We start from the raw sequence: 13,009 nt of genomic DNA, 5'->3' as shown, positions 1-13,009 counted from the left end.
TCTTGTTATTCTGCCCTAAGTTTCAGGTGGAAATGGTTCTTGAGGTTCATATTCCAGACAAAAGCACTTGGTTCTTCTCATAGCTAAAGCAGGCATCAGTGGGCCTGCATCTCTAAGTATTTTCTGTAACGTTTGACCCTGAGGCAATGAATGCAGTCCAGTTTTGTCCTGGGGTGAGAGACAGTTTTCCTATTGACATTAACATTCACAGTGGCTTTCTTCAATTCCTTAAGGGAGAAAGATATTTAAAATTCAGTAGCACAGTAGAGCTTTTCTTTTGTTTTTCCATTCTTATTCTTTTCTGTTTCTTTTTAAAATTTTTTTATTGTTTAAAGTATTACATATAGTAGTACATATATCTCCCCTGCGGCCCCCCCTTCCCCCGCATTGACCTTCCCACAGCCTCCCCTAACCCCTGTCACATGCCCTCATCCCACCCCACCCCCCAGTGTCTTGTGTCCATTGGTTGTGCTTATATGCATGCATACAAGTCCTTCAGTTGATCTCTTTTCCCCCCCTCCCCAACATTCCCCAGCCTTCCCACTGTAATTTGACAGTCTGTTCGGTGCTTTATTGCCTCTGTATCTATCTTTTTGTTCATCAGGTTATAAGTTCTTTATTTTCCATAAATGAGTGAGATCATATGGTATTTTTCTTTCATTGCCTGGCTTATTTCACTTAGCATAATGCTCTCCAGGTCCATCCATGCTGCTGCAAATGTTAAGAATTCCTTCTTTTTTATGGCAGCATAGTATTCCATTGTGTAGATGTACCATAGTTTTCTGATCCAGTCATCTGCTGACGGGCACTTAGGCTGTTTCCAAATCTTAGCTATGGTGAATTGTGCTGCTATGAACATAGGGGTGCATATATCCTTTCTGATTGGTGTTTCTAGTTTCTTGGGATATATTCCTAGGAGTGGGATTACTGGGTCAAATGGGAGCTCCATTTTTAGTTTTTTGAGGAAACTCTATACTGTTCTCCACAGTGGCTGCACCAGTCTATATTCCCACTAGCAGAGCATGAGGGTTCTTTTTTCTCCGCATCCTCACCAACACTTGTCGTTTGCTGATTTGTTGATGATAGCTATTCTGACAGGTGTGAGATGGTACCGCATTGTCGTTTCTTTACTTTATATGTAATATTATCATTGTATTATCTTCCAGAGTAATGCGAATGGATTGGCTACTGGAACCTCCTCTTACCTCAGTTTCCTCATCTGTAAAATGAGAAAATTTGAATGGATTGTCTTGTTGTTTTTGTTGACTTCAGTCACCATGCTGTACATTCCATCACTAGAACATATTTCTTATAACTAGAATTTTGTATCTTTTGACCACCTTCATCCATTTCACCATTCCTTACTAGCTTAATATGGTATGATTTCATCTTTTCTTCCCCATTTTGTACTTTAAATATATTTTGTAAAGGGGAGTTTTATTTTTCTCATATACTTCTACAATTACCTAAAGCCTAACTTTCAAAACTTGTGATAGCATGGCAGTAATTAGGAAAAGATGAGTGTGCCTTTGGAGGTATATAGGTTGACACTCGGAGGGATTTAATTCCTGCTATTCAAGGTCTATTTAGTGTTTGGTTTTTTGTTTTTTCATTGTACATGGAGGTACAGTCAGTTTGCTGATGTGAGATACCATAGAGGGTCTGGTCTGTTCTGTGTGAAAAGGAGTCTCGGGTACATTTCACTAAATGTAACATTATCCTACTTAATAACAGAGTAATATGCAAATTAACCATCACTCCACTACACCCACAAGTGTGTACCAGCCATGCCCACATCCGATCAGAGTGAGTATGCAAATTAACCCCAACCAAGATGGCTGCTGCCACAGAGAGCAGGAAGGAGACTTGGGTTTCCCTGGCAATGGAGGAAGCCAAGCTTTCCACACACCCTGGCTGGCCCAGGCCTCCACTCAAGGATACAAAGTTTCAATTATAGAAGATAAATCCCAAGAAAAATGGCAGCAGCCACGGAGCTGGAGAGAGCAGGCTAGGGTTGCCCCTGGCAACAGAGGAAACCAAGCTTTCCACCTGCCCTGGCTGGCCTAGGCCTCCATTCCAGGCTACAAAGTTTCAATTATAGAAGATACATAAAATACCAGGGCCTCCGCTTGGGTCACCAGGGGGCGTGGCCGGCCTGCAAACCACCACAGGCCCCTCGCCCAGGCCGCCCCACGCCCCAAGGGAACCCCCACCCTGATCTGGGAAACCCTTCAGGGCAAACCAGCTGGCCCCCACTCATGCACCAGGCCTCTATCCTATCTAATAAAAGAGTAATATGCAGATTGACCATCACTCCAACATACAAGATCAAGATAGCTGCCCCCATGTGGTCAAAGATCCTGCCCCCATGTGGACACAAGATGGCCACCACAAGATGGCCAGCAGGGGAGGGCAGTTGGGAGGGACCAAGCCTGCAAGGGAGGGCAGTTGGGGGCAATCAAGCCTGCAGGGATGGCAGTTAAGGGTGACCAGACCAGCAGAGGAGGGAAGTTGGGGTCAAACAGGCTGGCAGGGGAGCAGTTAGACATCAATCAGGCTGACAGGGCAGTGGTTAGGGGGTGATCAGGCTGGCAGGCAGAAGTGGTTAGGGGCAATCAGGAAGGCAGGCAGGTGAGCAGTTGGGAGCCAGCAGTCCTGGATTGTGAGAGGGATCCCAGATTGGAGAGGGTGCAGGCTGGGCTGAAGGACACCCCCCCACCCCCGTGTGCATGAATTTTGTGCACCGGGCCTCTAGTGTATTAATAACTGTAACCTGGTAAGGGGTGTGTGATTCTTAAATTTTTCTACTGAGGTTTCAGTAATTTTTAATTGATTGTTCCCTCCTCTTATCTTTACCTTTTTTAAAAAATTGATTTCAGAGATGAAGGAAAAGAGATAGAGACATCAATGATGAGAGAGAATTATTGATTGGCTGCTTCCTGCATGCCCCCCACTGGGGATCGAGCCCACAACCTGGGCATGTGCCCTTGATTGGAATCGAACCCGGGTCCCTTTAGTCTGCAGGCCGACGCTCTATCCACTGAGCCAAACCAGCTAGGGCTAGCTTTACCTTTTTCGAATTTCTTCTGTTACCCCCGAACTGAGAAAAGGGAAATGATGCTCATAAATTTTTTAAAGCAATTTGAAATACTGCCTTGGCTCAGACTTTATATGTACTCCAAAATGGGCTTTCTATAAATTGATCTTGTAGAGATTTAGCATTTGCTTGAGGACAGGAGTTCAACTATGAGCTGTTCCTAGTCAATAATGTATAAAAACTTACAATATGGTTAGCTTGCGCTTTTTCTCACAAGACACTGAGATCTTTGAGGTATCATAGGGTTGTAAACATAGCAAGAAAACAATAGCTTTGGTAATATAGGCTAAGGCAGGAGTTTGTTGGGTTTTTGTACCTGTACTCTTTGGTGTGGTGTTCACAAAAGTTACAGTTAAAGAATGCTGCTGCTCAGTAGTTTGACCACTGAAGCATTTCTTCCTCTGTCCTTTTCTCTCATCCATCTATCACGTAGAAGATGAAAAGGCAAAGCGGGAATTGTCTTCCTGGAGTCTAGAAGGTGATATTAACACTGATCCATGGGCAGGTTATCGATACACGGGTAAACTCCGACCACATTATCCACTGGTGAGTAAATAAGGTAATAAACATTTAACGTTCTTAAAACCAATTTGCAGTTTACTAAAAATGATACCTGTAATTTGTATTCCAATTATGAATTATATAATCAGGATTAAGTTTACGTTCTAGCTCTTTTTATGGAACATTATTTAGAAGTTAATAGGGATAACTGGCAATTATGGAAGAAGAAAAAATTTTTAGATGAAAGGATTAAAACTTCTTTAATCTTAAAAAAGAAAATGGTAGAATAGATATTTTTCTGGCTGGCGTGGTGGTAGTGTATATTGCTACCTTTCTAAAATTGTTTAATGTGATATAGTTCTACATTAATTTTGATAGGGCTTTCCTGCCACTCCCACTCCTTCCTATGTTCTTGTCAGATGGGCTTCAGCACGTTAACATAGGAATCTATTTAATTTGAAATCTATTTGCCATCCACAAATATTTACTTTTTTTTTTTTTTACTGATTTTTTAAAAATAAAAATAATACATCTTTAAAATATTTGGGCAAATATCAACAATGTAAGAACATCTTTTTAATACTAGCTCCCAGAGATAATAATGAACATAGTGGTGTACATTTACTTAGAGATATAATTTATTGTTGTTGATAATTTGCCAGCTGGTTGGAACAACATGGGCACCTGTTATCTGCTTGTGATGTTAAATCCTAATGGCCCTGCCACCCTCCCCACTTAGGATATTTAAGTGGCATTAGCACTAGGAAAATGAAGCTTAATCTTCATGAAATAGACATATTGTGATAATTAAGGTGTCATTTAAAACTTTTTTTTCATTTAAATGAAATGAATGAACTTTTTAGTATTTTTCCTCACTTTTATTTCCTTTGTTAGTAAATTTTAATAGTGATAATTACTTTCAGATTTGAATTGGTTTTAACTAACATATATCTTTTGATGTTTTTAGATGCCAACCAGGCCCGTGCCAAGTTATATTCAAAGACCAGATTATGCTGATCATCCTTTAGGTGAGTTTTGTGATTAGTGCTGAATTTCTAGTAAATGTAAACAATAGCCTTTTAAACTAGAACATTTGAGAAAATTAAAGACTCTTCTTCCAAGAAATCTATCCAATTCTGAAAATAATGTTTAGATGTTAAGACTACATTCAACATAATATTGAATTTTGTGTTTTTATATCAAATACTAGATTTAAAAAAACATTTTGATTTAGCATGTTCTATACTTTAATTAAATAAAATGTATTTATATAAAAACAGATTCTGGAGGCCTCAAATGAATGCCTAACTAAAGACTGGTCTGTAGAAGTAATAGAACCTAGTATTATTGGCAATGATTATAGTAATACTGGTGATGATTCTGTAAGTGACATTTTTTCATAACTATATGTCAGGCACTATGCTAAGTTCTCACGTGTTACTCCTGGGGTGGATTCTGTTGTCTTCTCCATTTTATAGGTAATGAAGGTGAGAGACCCAGAGAAAATAGGTAATTTGTAGCACAAGTGGAGCAGTCTCTGATCGTAGGGCCTGTAGGCATAACTTAGGTTGGATTATTTGAAATTACTGATTTTGCATGTCAGAAACGGTTGAATATTCATTTTCATGTGGTTTAATATGGCAAGCTAAGTTGCCTTTGCTTTGTTCTCTAAGAAGTGAGGACATATTCATTTTTATGAATATAATTTTAAAACTTAGTTAAACTTCACTATTTCAGATACATTGAAGGAAAAGATAGTCTGAATGATAGATAGCTCTTGAGGATGTATAAGTTCATTACTCTGTTTAATATTTTCTAAAAATATGTTTTCTTATTGATTTCAGAGAGAGGAAGGAAGAGGAGGGAGAGAGAGATTAGAAACATCAGTGATGACAGAGAATCATTGATCGGCTGCCTCCTACTGGGGATCGAGACTGTAACCCAGGCATGTGCCTGTCCTGTTCCTGGGTCGACGCTCAACTACTGAGCCCCACCGGCTGGGCTGTATTTAATATTTTTTAATGTAGTTTTTAAAATCAACATAGACGTGGTAAATTCTGATAGGATAAAATGTTACATAGTGAAAAGTAAGTCCTACTCCTCAGAGGTAGAATCACTTAACAGTTTCTTGCAAAACTTTCCAGAGATCTTTTATATGTGTATACACATTAGCCCCTCACCCTAATTATACACAGTAGGACCAAACTATATACACCTTTTCACCATGCTTTATTCTTTTTTATTTTCACCTTGTTTTATTCTCTTAATAGATCTTGCAAATATTCTTTCTTTTTAATGACAAGTATTTCATTATGTGGATACATCATAATTTATTAAACCAGACTCCTACTAATGTATGTTTAGATTATTTCCAGGTTTTTACTTGTTTGACTGTAGTAACTATTCTTGCATGTGAGAGTATTTCTGTAGGTCAGTTGCCTAAAGTAAAACACCTAGATCAAGGAATACATGTATTTTTTTTATATTGAGAGTTATAACAAATTTTAGCAATTTTGCCAGTTGTAATTTTCATTAAAAACCATATAGGAGTCTTTTTTTCCTTATCTTCCCTAACATAGAGTGTTTTCAAGCTATAGGAATTGTGCTAATCTGAAAGATGATATTTTGTGTTACTTTAATTTGTATTTTTAAATTATGAAGAAGATTAAGCATCTTTTTATACATCTGTCTATTCATCTTAGCCCTTTCCCAATTAGGTTACTAGTTTTTTCCATACTGATTTATAAGTGTTCTTTCTCTACTAAGGAAAATAATCCTTTGATGTGTGTTCTATAAAAGGTTTTTCCCAATTGAACATTTTGTCTTTGTTTATAGCATTACATTTATGGCAAACTTTCAACATTTTTCTGTAATAAAATTTATCAGTGTTTTCTTTGAGGTGTTTATAGCTTAATGACCTAGGAAGACTTTTTTGGTTCAGAGATTATTATAAAATGACTAAAGGCCCAATGCATGAAATTCGTGCAAGAGTAGGCCTTCCTTCCCTCGGCTGCCGGCACCAGCTTCCCTCTGGCACCTGGCACTGGGGCTTCCCTCTGGCCACTGGAAGGCACCCGGGACCTGGGCCTCCCTCGCAGCCCCAGTATTAGGAATTAAATACAAATGTAACTTTATTTTTCCCCTGAAGGAATACCTGGTTGTCACACCACTAGTTATTTAAAATACCAGTTCTTTTTTTTTCCCTGATTTAAAATGCAGGGTATACAATTGTATTAAGTTCTCAAGCAGTCTTTGAGTCTGTTATTGGATTCTGTTCTGTTTCATTAACCCATTTGTCTCATCATGTGCCATTGCCAAACTCTTAATTATTATAGGTATATAATGTTTTAATATTTGGTAGGCCTTGTTGCCCCCACCTTTCCTCTTTTTCAGAATTTTCCTGGCTATTCTTGCATGTTTGTTTTTGCATGTGAAATTTGAAATTAGCTTGTCCCCAAAATATCCTGTTGCCATTTTTTAATTGGGGTAGTATTAAATTTATAGCCTAATTTTGGAAGAATTGACACCTTTACAATATTGAATCTTCCTATCCAAGAACAGGGTATGTTTTTCTATTTTATTTAAGTCTCTTTTTTTATCTCAGTGATATTTTAAAACTTTCTTCATTAGGTCTTATATTAAGTTAATTTCTGGATATTTTATCTTTTTTAGTTCTTGTAAATAGTATCTTCTATATTTTCCAGCTCATTGTTTGTATATGGGCAGGCTATTGATTTTGACATATTTAACTTACAATCTGCCAACTTGCTAAATTATTATTTCTAGTCATTCACCAGGTGTCCCCTTATTTTAGGGATATATAATCATATCTGAAATTGGTAAAGATTTTGTCCTTTTCTTTCTAATTTAACATGTCTTATTTCTTTTTCTTGTTTAACATACCTGCTACTACTCTCAGAACAATGTTAAATAGTGGTGCTGACATGGGCATTCCATGATATGGGTTGTTGGCTTGAGATTTATATTTGTCATGCTGACCATGTTATCAGAATTATTATTCTAGATGATCATTTATTTTTCCTTCCTTAATCTATGGCTGTGAGGAATTATATGACTAGATTTGTTAATGTGTTTTTCCACTTATGTCATGGGGTATTATATGTATTTTGGATTCTGTTTAATAATATTTTAATTGGGATTTTTATATCCACATTTATTTAAAAATATTAGTTCATGGTTTCTTATATTCTTTATGTCAGATTTTGAAATAATTATTATACTGGCTCTAATATTTTTACCAGGTATACCGGTTAATAACGTGGATTTTTTTCAATAGATGGAGTTACACATATGTTGATATATATGCAATTTGATATGTATGCTATTTTGTTGTATTGACAGCAAGCTTCAAAATTTCATATGTCAAATTTTCTGAAGGTGTTAACATCATAGATATTTTTACGCTTAAAAATGTTGAATTTCTTGTCAAAAAAACATTAGCGGGAAGTTTTAACTTGCTACTTTATTTTGAGGGAAAGTGCTGCTGAATACTTTGGGAAGCTTATGGTAAACATGCTTCATCTCAAGATATGTGTGAACGCTGGTTTAAACGCTTTTAAAGTGATGATTTCGATATGAAAGACAAAGAACATCCTGGTCACCCGAAAAAGTTTGAAGACCCAACAATTACAAGCATTTTGGGATGAAGATGCGTGTCAAATTCAAAAAAAGCTTGCAGAAAGATTAAATGTTGCTCAGCAAACGATTTCTGATGGTTTACAAGCAATGGGAAAGATTTTAAAGGAAGGAAAATGGGTGCCACATCAACTGAACGAAAGACAAATGGAAAACCGAAAAGTCATCAGTAAAATGTTGCTTCAGCGGCACAAAAGAAAGTTTTTTTTTTGCATTGAATTGTGACTGGCAATGAAAAGTGGATGTATTTTGAGAATCCCAAACACACAGAATCATGGGTTGATCCAGGTCAACCATCAACATCAACTGCAAGGCCAAATCGCTTTGGAAAGAATACAATGCTCTGCGTTTGGTGGGATCAGGAAGGTGTGGTGTATTAGAAGCTTCTAAAACCAGGTGAAACTGTTAATACTGATTGCTACCAACAACAAATAACCAATTTGAACCATGCTTTGATTGTGAAATGACCTGAATGTGCCAGAAGACACAGCAAAGTAATTTTACTTCATGATGATGCACCATCACACACTTCAAAACCAGTTAAAGACATGTTAAAAGATCTTGCCTGGGAAGTATTAACCCACCCGCTGTATTCACCAGACCATGCTCCTTTAGATTACCACTTGTTCCAATTGATGGTACACCCACTTTCTGAGCAGCACTTCAAAACATATGAAGAAGTGGAAAATTGGGTCTCTGAATGGCCTGCCTCAAAACAAGAAAAGTTCTATTGGGATGGTATCCACAAATTACCTGAAAGACGGGGGAAATGTGTAGCTAGTGATGGACATTACTTTGAATAAAGCACTTTTGATGTTTCTCTTGAAAAATTATCGTGTTTTCTTTGATTACAAAATCTGCATTATTAACCGGCACACCTGGTAAATATATGAATAATTTGAGTTAAGGTAATTTTATTAATGGAGATTCTTAGGGGAAAAAAAAGATTCATGATAGTACTTACCCCTACTCTATATAATATAATCTGTTATTTTCTATTCCATTTATTTACTTGATGGATCACAAACAGCACTTTGAAAAACACTGGCTTAGGTTCCTATTAAAAAAAATAAATGTGTATAATTGATTCATCAGTTGTTGGTATATAGTTTTCTTATTAGATGATGATCATGAAAGCAGTTTGTAAATTGTGTGATACTATTAAAATGTGAGTAATTTACTAGCACAGTAAAAATAAAATTACCTTAACTCAAATGTGACCTTTACTAGCACACTGCCTGTCATGTAATAAGTACTCCATATTGACTGAGTTCTCATAGATCTGTGTATTTATTCTTTAGAATTCGTCCTTTAGTTTACTTAGCAAATGTCCTTTTCGTGTTGAAAATATTTTTTCAAAAAAAATCCAACCAGGCCCTTACTGGTTTGGCTCAGTGGATAGAGCGTCGGCCTGTGGACTGAATGGTCCCAGGTTCGATTCCAGTCAAGGGCATGTACCTTGGTTGCAGACACATCCCCAGTAGGGAGTGTGTAGGAGGCAGCTGATCGATATTTCTCCCTCATCGATGTTTCTAACTATCCCTCTCCCTTCCTCTCTGTAAAAAATCAATAAAATATATTTTTAAAAACATTCAACTGGGATCCTCCTAAATTATGAAATATCATTATGTGAAATAGTGAAACTTGACTATTATTATGTCATCAGGGAGATAATTATGACTAATACTACATATCTCCGTTCATTTGGCTTTACTTACTTTTTTTCCTTTCCAGGAATGTCTGAATCTGAACAAGCTCTTAAGGGTACTTCTCAAATTAAATTACTGTCATCGGAAGATATAGAAGGGATGCGACTCGTATGTAGGGTAAGAGTTTTTCACCTCATGGGGTAGAGCACGTTTCAGCAGTTACTAGACAGGAAGGCAGTGACTTGAGGAATTACAAAGGGTGGACGTGCTCTGTAGTAAGGCTATGACTAGCCATGCTTGCTTTTTATTAAACTACTAGTGGCCCAGTGCATGAAATTTGTGCACAGGGTGGTGTCCCTCAGCCTAGCCTGCACCCTCTCCAAACTGGGACATCACTCTCGCAATCTGGGACCGCTGTCTCCTAACTGCTCGCCTGCCTGTCTGATTGCCCCTAACCACTCTGCCTGCTGGGCTGCTTGCCCCCAACTGTCCCCTCCACCCCCGCTGGTCTGATCGCCTGCAACTGCCCCCCTGCCGGCCTGCTCGCCCCTAACCGCCTCTGCCTCAGCCCCTAACCGCCTCTGCCTCAGCCCCGCCACCATGGCTTTGTCTGGAAGGATGTCTGGAAGGGTCTTTCGGTCTAATTAGCATATTACCCTTTTATTAGTAGATTGTTAGTATATAGTTCTGTTAGTATATACAATAGCTGTTATATACTTAATTAACCTATTTGAAAATTAATATGGCAGGAAGTATATATTCAATTGAGAGCCTATTTCTGTTATCCCTTATATTTTGAAAGAATCTAGTTTTTATGGTATTTTGTCATCTTATTTTCACAAGTCATTATAACTTAAGGCAGAGTTTAAGGCTTAAAGTTCAGCTAAAGCTCCTGTTGTAAAATACCGATGCAGGGTAGTAGTAAGGCTGATACTTATTAAGTGAAGTCACATGATCACATTTTTCTAAGGAAAAAAGAAGAATTGCTATTGTTTGTTTGTTTATTTAATCCTCACTTGAGATATTTTTTCCATTGATTTTTAGAGAGAGTGGAAGGGACGGGGAAAGGCAGAGAGAGAAACATTGATGTGAGGAGACACATTGATTGGTTGCCCCCACTCACGCTCCAACCAGAGCAGGGGGATCAAGGCTGCAACCTGAGATACATTCCCTTGACCAGGATTGTGACTTTTAAGTCCGCAGGCCAATGCTCTAACCACTGACCAAACCGGCTGGGGTGATATTGCTGATTTAGAAAAAGTTTTTATTCAGTGCTTAAAAGTGATTGGATACTAATTTTCTTTGATAATCTGGAGAAATTTATGTTTCCATCACTTACGTGCTGTGATTCTTTGAGGGAAATCATTCATCTATTCTTTTACTTCCCTCCCTTCCCTTCCCCGTTATAGAAATACGACAGGACTCAATCTCTACCAGTTGATCATTGTGTAGACTACTCAAGATGTGCATTTTCACATAGAAATTAGTCAGATTTATTTATTAAGCTATTTACTAGCTAGCCCAATTTTATTTATGTATTTACACACACATGTGTATTGATGGGCATCAGAAATACAAATGGTTTTAAAGAATGGCAGGATTATAACCTTCAGGGTGAGGTGCACTTTATGAATCTTCACAAAATCTGTGATAGGGCAGAGGATATAGATTTCTGTTTCTGTTTCCTTTCTTCTGGAACGTAACAAGGGTTTCTCTTTTACAGCTTGCTAGAGAAGTCTTGGATATTGCTGCTGGGATGATTAAACCAGGTGTAACTACTGAAGAAATAGATCATGCTGTGCATTTAGTAAGGACTTTACTTTTATGTTTTAACATTTTTCACATTATTTAATGTTTTAGACTACTGAGAATTAAACTTAAGTTCTGAATGTCTAAAGTTACTTGGCTATGTTAATTTGAAAGCAAATTTTTACTTTATTTTAAATATGGAAAATATTCAGTAGTCATTATTTCCATCTTTAAGCATCTAGGAAATACCTTGTTTCTGAAACCTCACATTTCATAACATTTTAGTTTAGCTTTTATAAAATGATTAATTTTATTGGCACTTGAACTAAATCATGACACTACATACATCAAATACTCTGAAATAAAAAGAATACAAGTTCTCAAACAAGATTAATGGAAAAAATGTTCCCTTTCATACCCACAGTAACAAGGCAGTAAATAGACCAGAAACAGAATGAGGCAAACGTAGGTTTACAGTTGTGAGTATACAAAACACAGTTTATTCTTGTATTATTTATTAATTATTGTATTATTTTCCATATGAATAACTGTAAACATACTTTTGCCCCACCCTGTATTTGTAGTAAATATAATATAGACCCTATAGTAGATGAGTGTACACATTATATCAATAAATTATTCACAAAAGAAGAGCAATAACTAGTTAAGAAATCACCTGGAAAACTAATTAAATTTACTCTGGTCATCAAACAAATGCAAATCATGAAGGTCTACTCTACTATATTACTAAGTACTAGAGGCCCAATGCACAGAAATTCATGCAAGAGTAGGCCTTTCTTCCCCAGGTTGTTCCACCAGCTTCCCTCCGGCACCTGGGACCCGGGCTTTGCTCTGGCCCCAGCTTTGTCCAGAAGTATGTCCGGAATGATGCCCAGAAGGACGTTTGGTCTAATTAGCATATTACTCTTTTATTATTATAGATTTTAAAAAATGCTTATATCCACTGCCTATTTGGGGATAATGAAATGTGGTGGTATGATTATAAAGTGGGACAATACTTTTGAAAGGAAATTTGACAATGTGTCTTGAGCATAAAAATGGTTTAAAAACATATTCAGACTTTTATAAACTTTGATTTTTGGTTATTGTTCCATATGTGATAAAATACGTAGTGTGCAGTAATAGCACCTTGAGTCCTCCTGTGGGCCAGGTGCTCTTTCACATGCTTCTTTTACTCACTGAATACCCTCAACAACTCCACGAGAGAGATGCTGCTAGCACCTCCATTGAATAGGTAAGGAAACTGAGACAGAGAGGTTAACTTGCCTACAGTTATACAACCTGTGATGGAGTTGACATTTTTAGTCACAAGAATCTGTTGTAAGAAACATAGAAG

At 37.2% G+C, this 13,009-nt stretch overlaps 1 protein-coding gene across 1 annotated transcript in view; it reads left to right on the top strand.

Annotated features, from left to right (window-relative positions):
- The window catches only part of METAP1 (methionyl aminopeptidase 1), a 76,005-nt gene that overhangs the window by 42,405 nt on the left and 20,591 nt on the right, over nt 1-13,009 (top strand). Inside the window, exons 3-6 of the mRNA XM_054727231.1 lie at nt 3,531-3,643; nt 4,566-4,626; nt 9,989-10,080; nt 11,627-11,710. Of these exons, the coding sequence (XP_054583206.1) occupies nt 3,531-3,643; nt 4,566-4,626; nt 9,989-10,080; nt 11,627-11,710 (350 nt within the window). The remainder of the gene's footprint in view (nt 1-3,530; nt 3,644-4,565; nt 4,627-9,988; nt 10,081-11,626; nt 11,711-13,009) is intronic.

The sequence above is a fragment of the Eptesicus fuscus genome, chromosome 2, assembly GCF_027574615.1.
Source record: "Eptesicus fuscus isolate TK198812 chromosome 2, DD_ASM_mEF_20220401, whole genome shotgun sequence".
NCBI lineage: Eukaryota > Metazoa > Chordata > Mammalia > Chiroptera > Vespertilionidae > Eptesicus > Eptesicus fuscus.
Note: the sequence above shows the minus strand (reverse complement) of the source record. Positions and strands in the feature narration are given on the sequence as shown.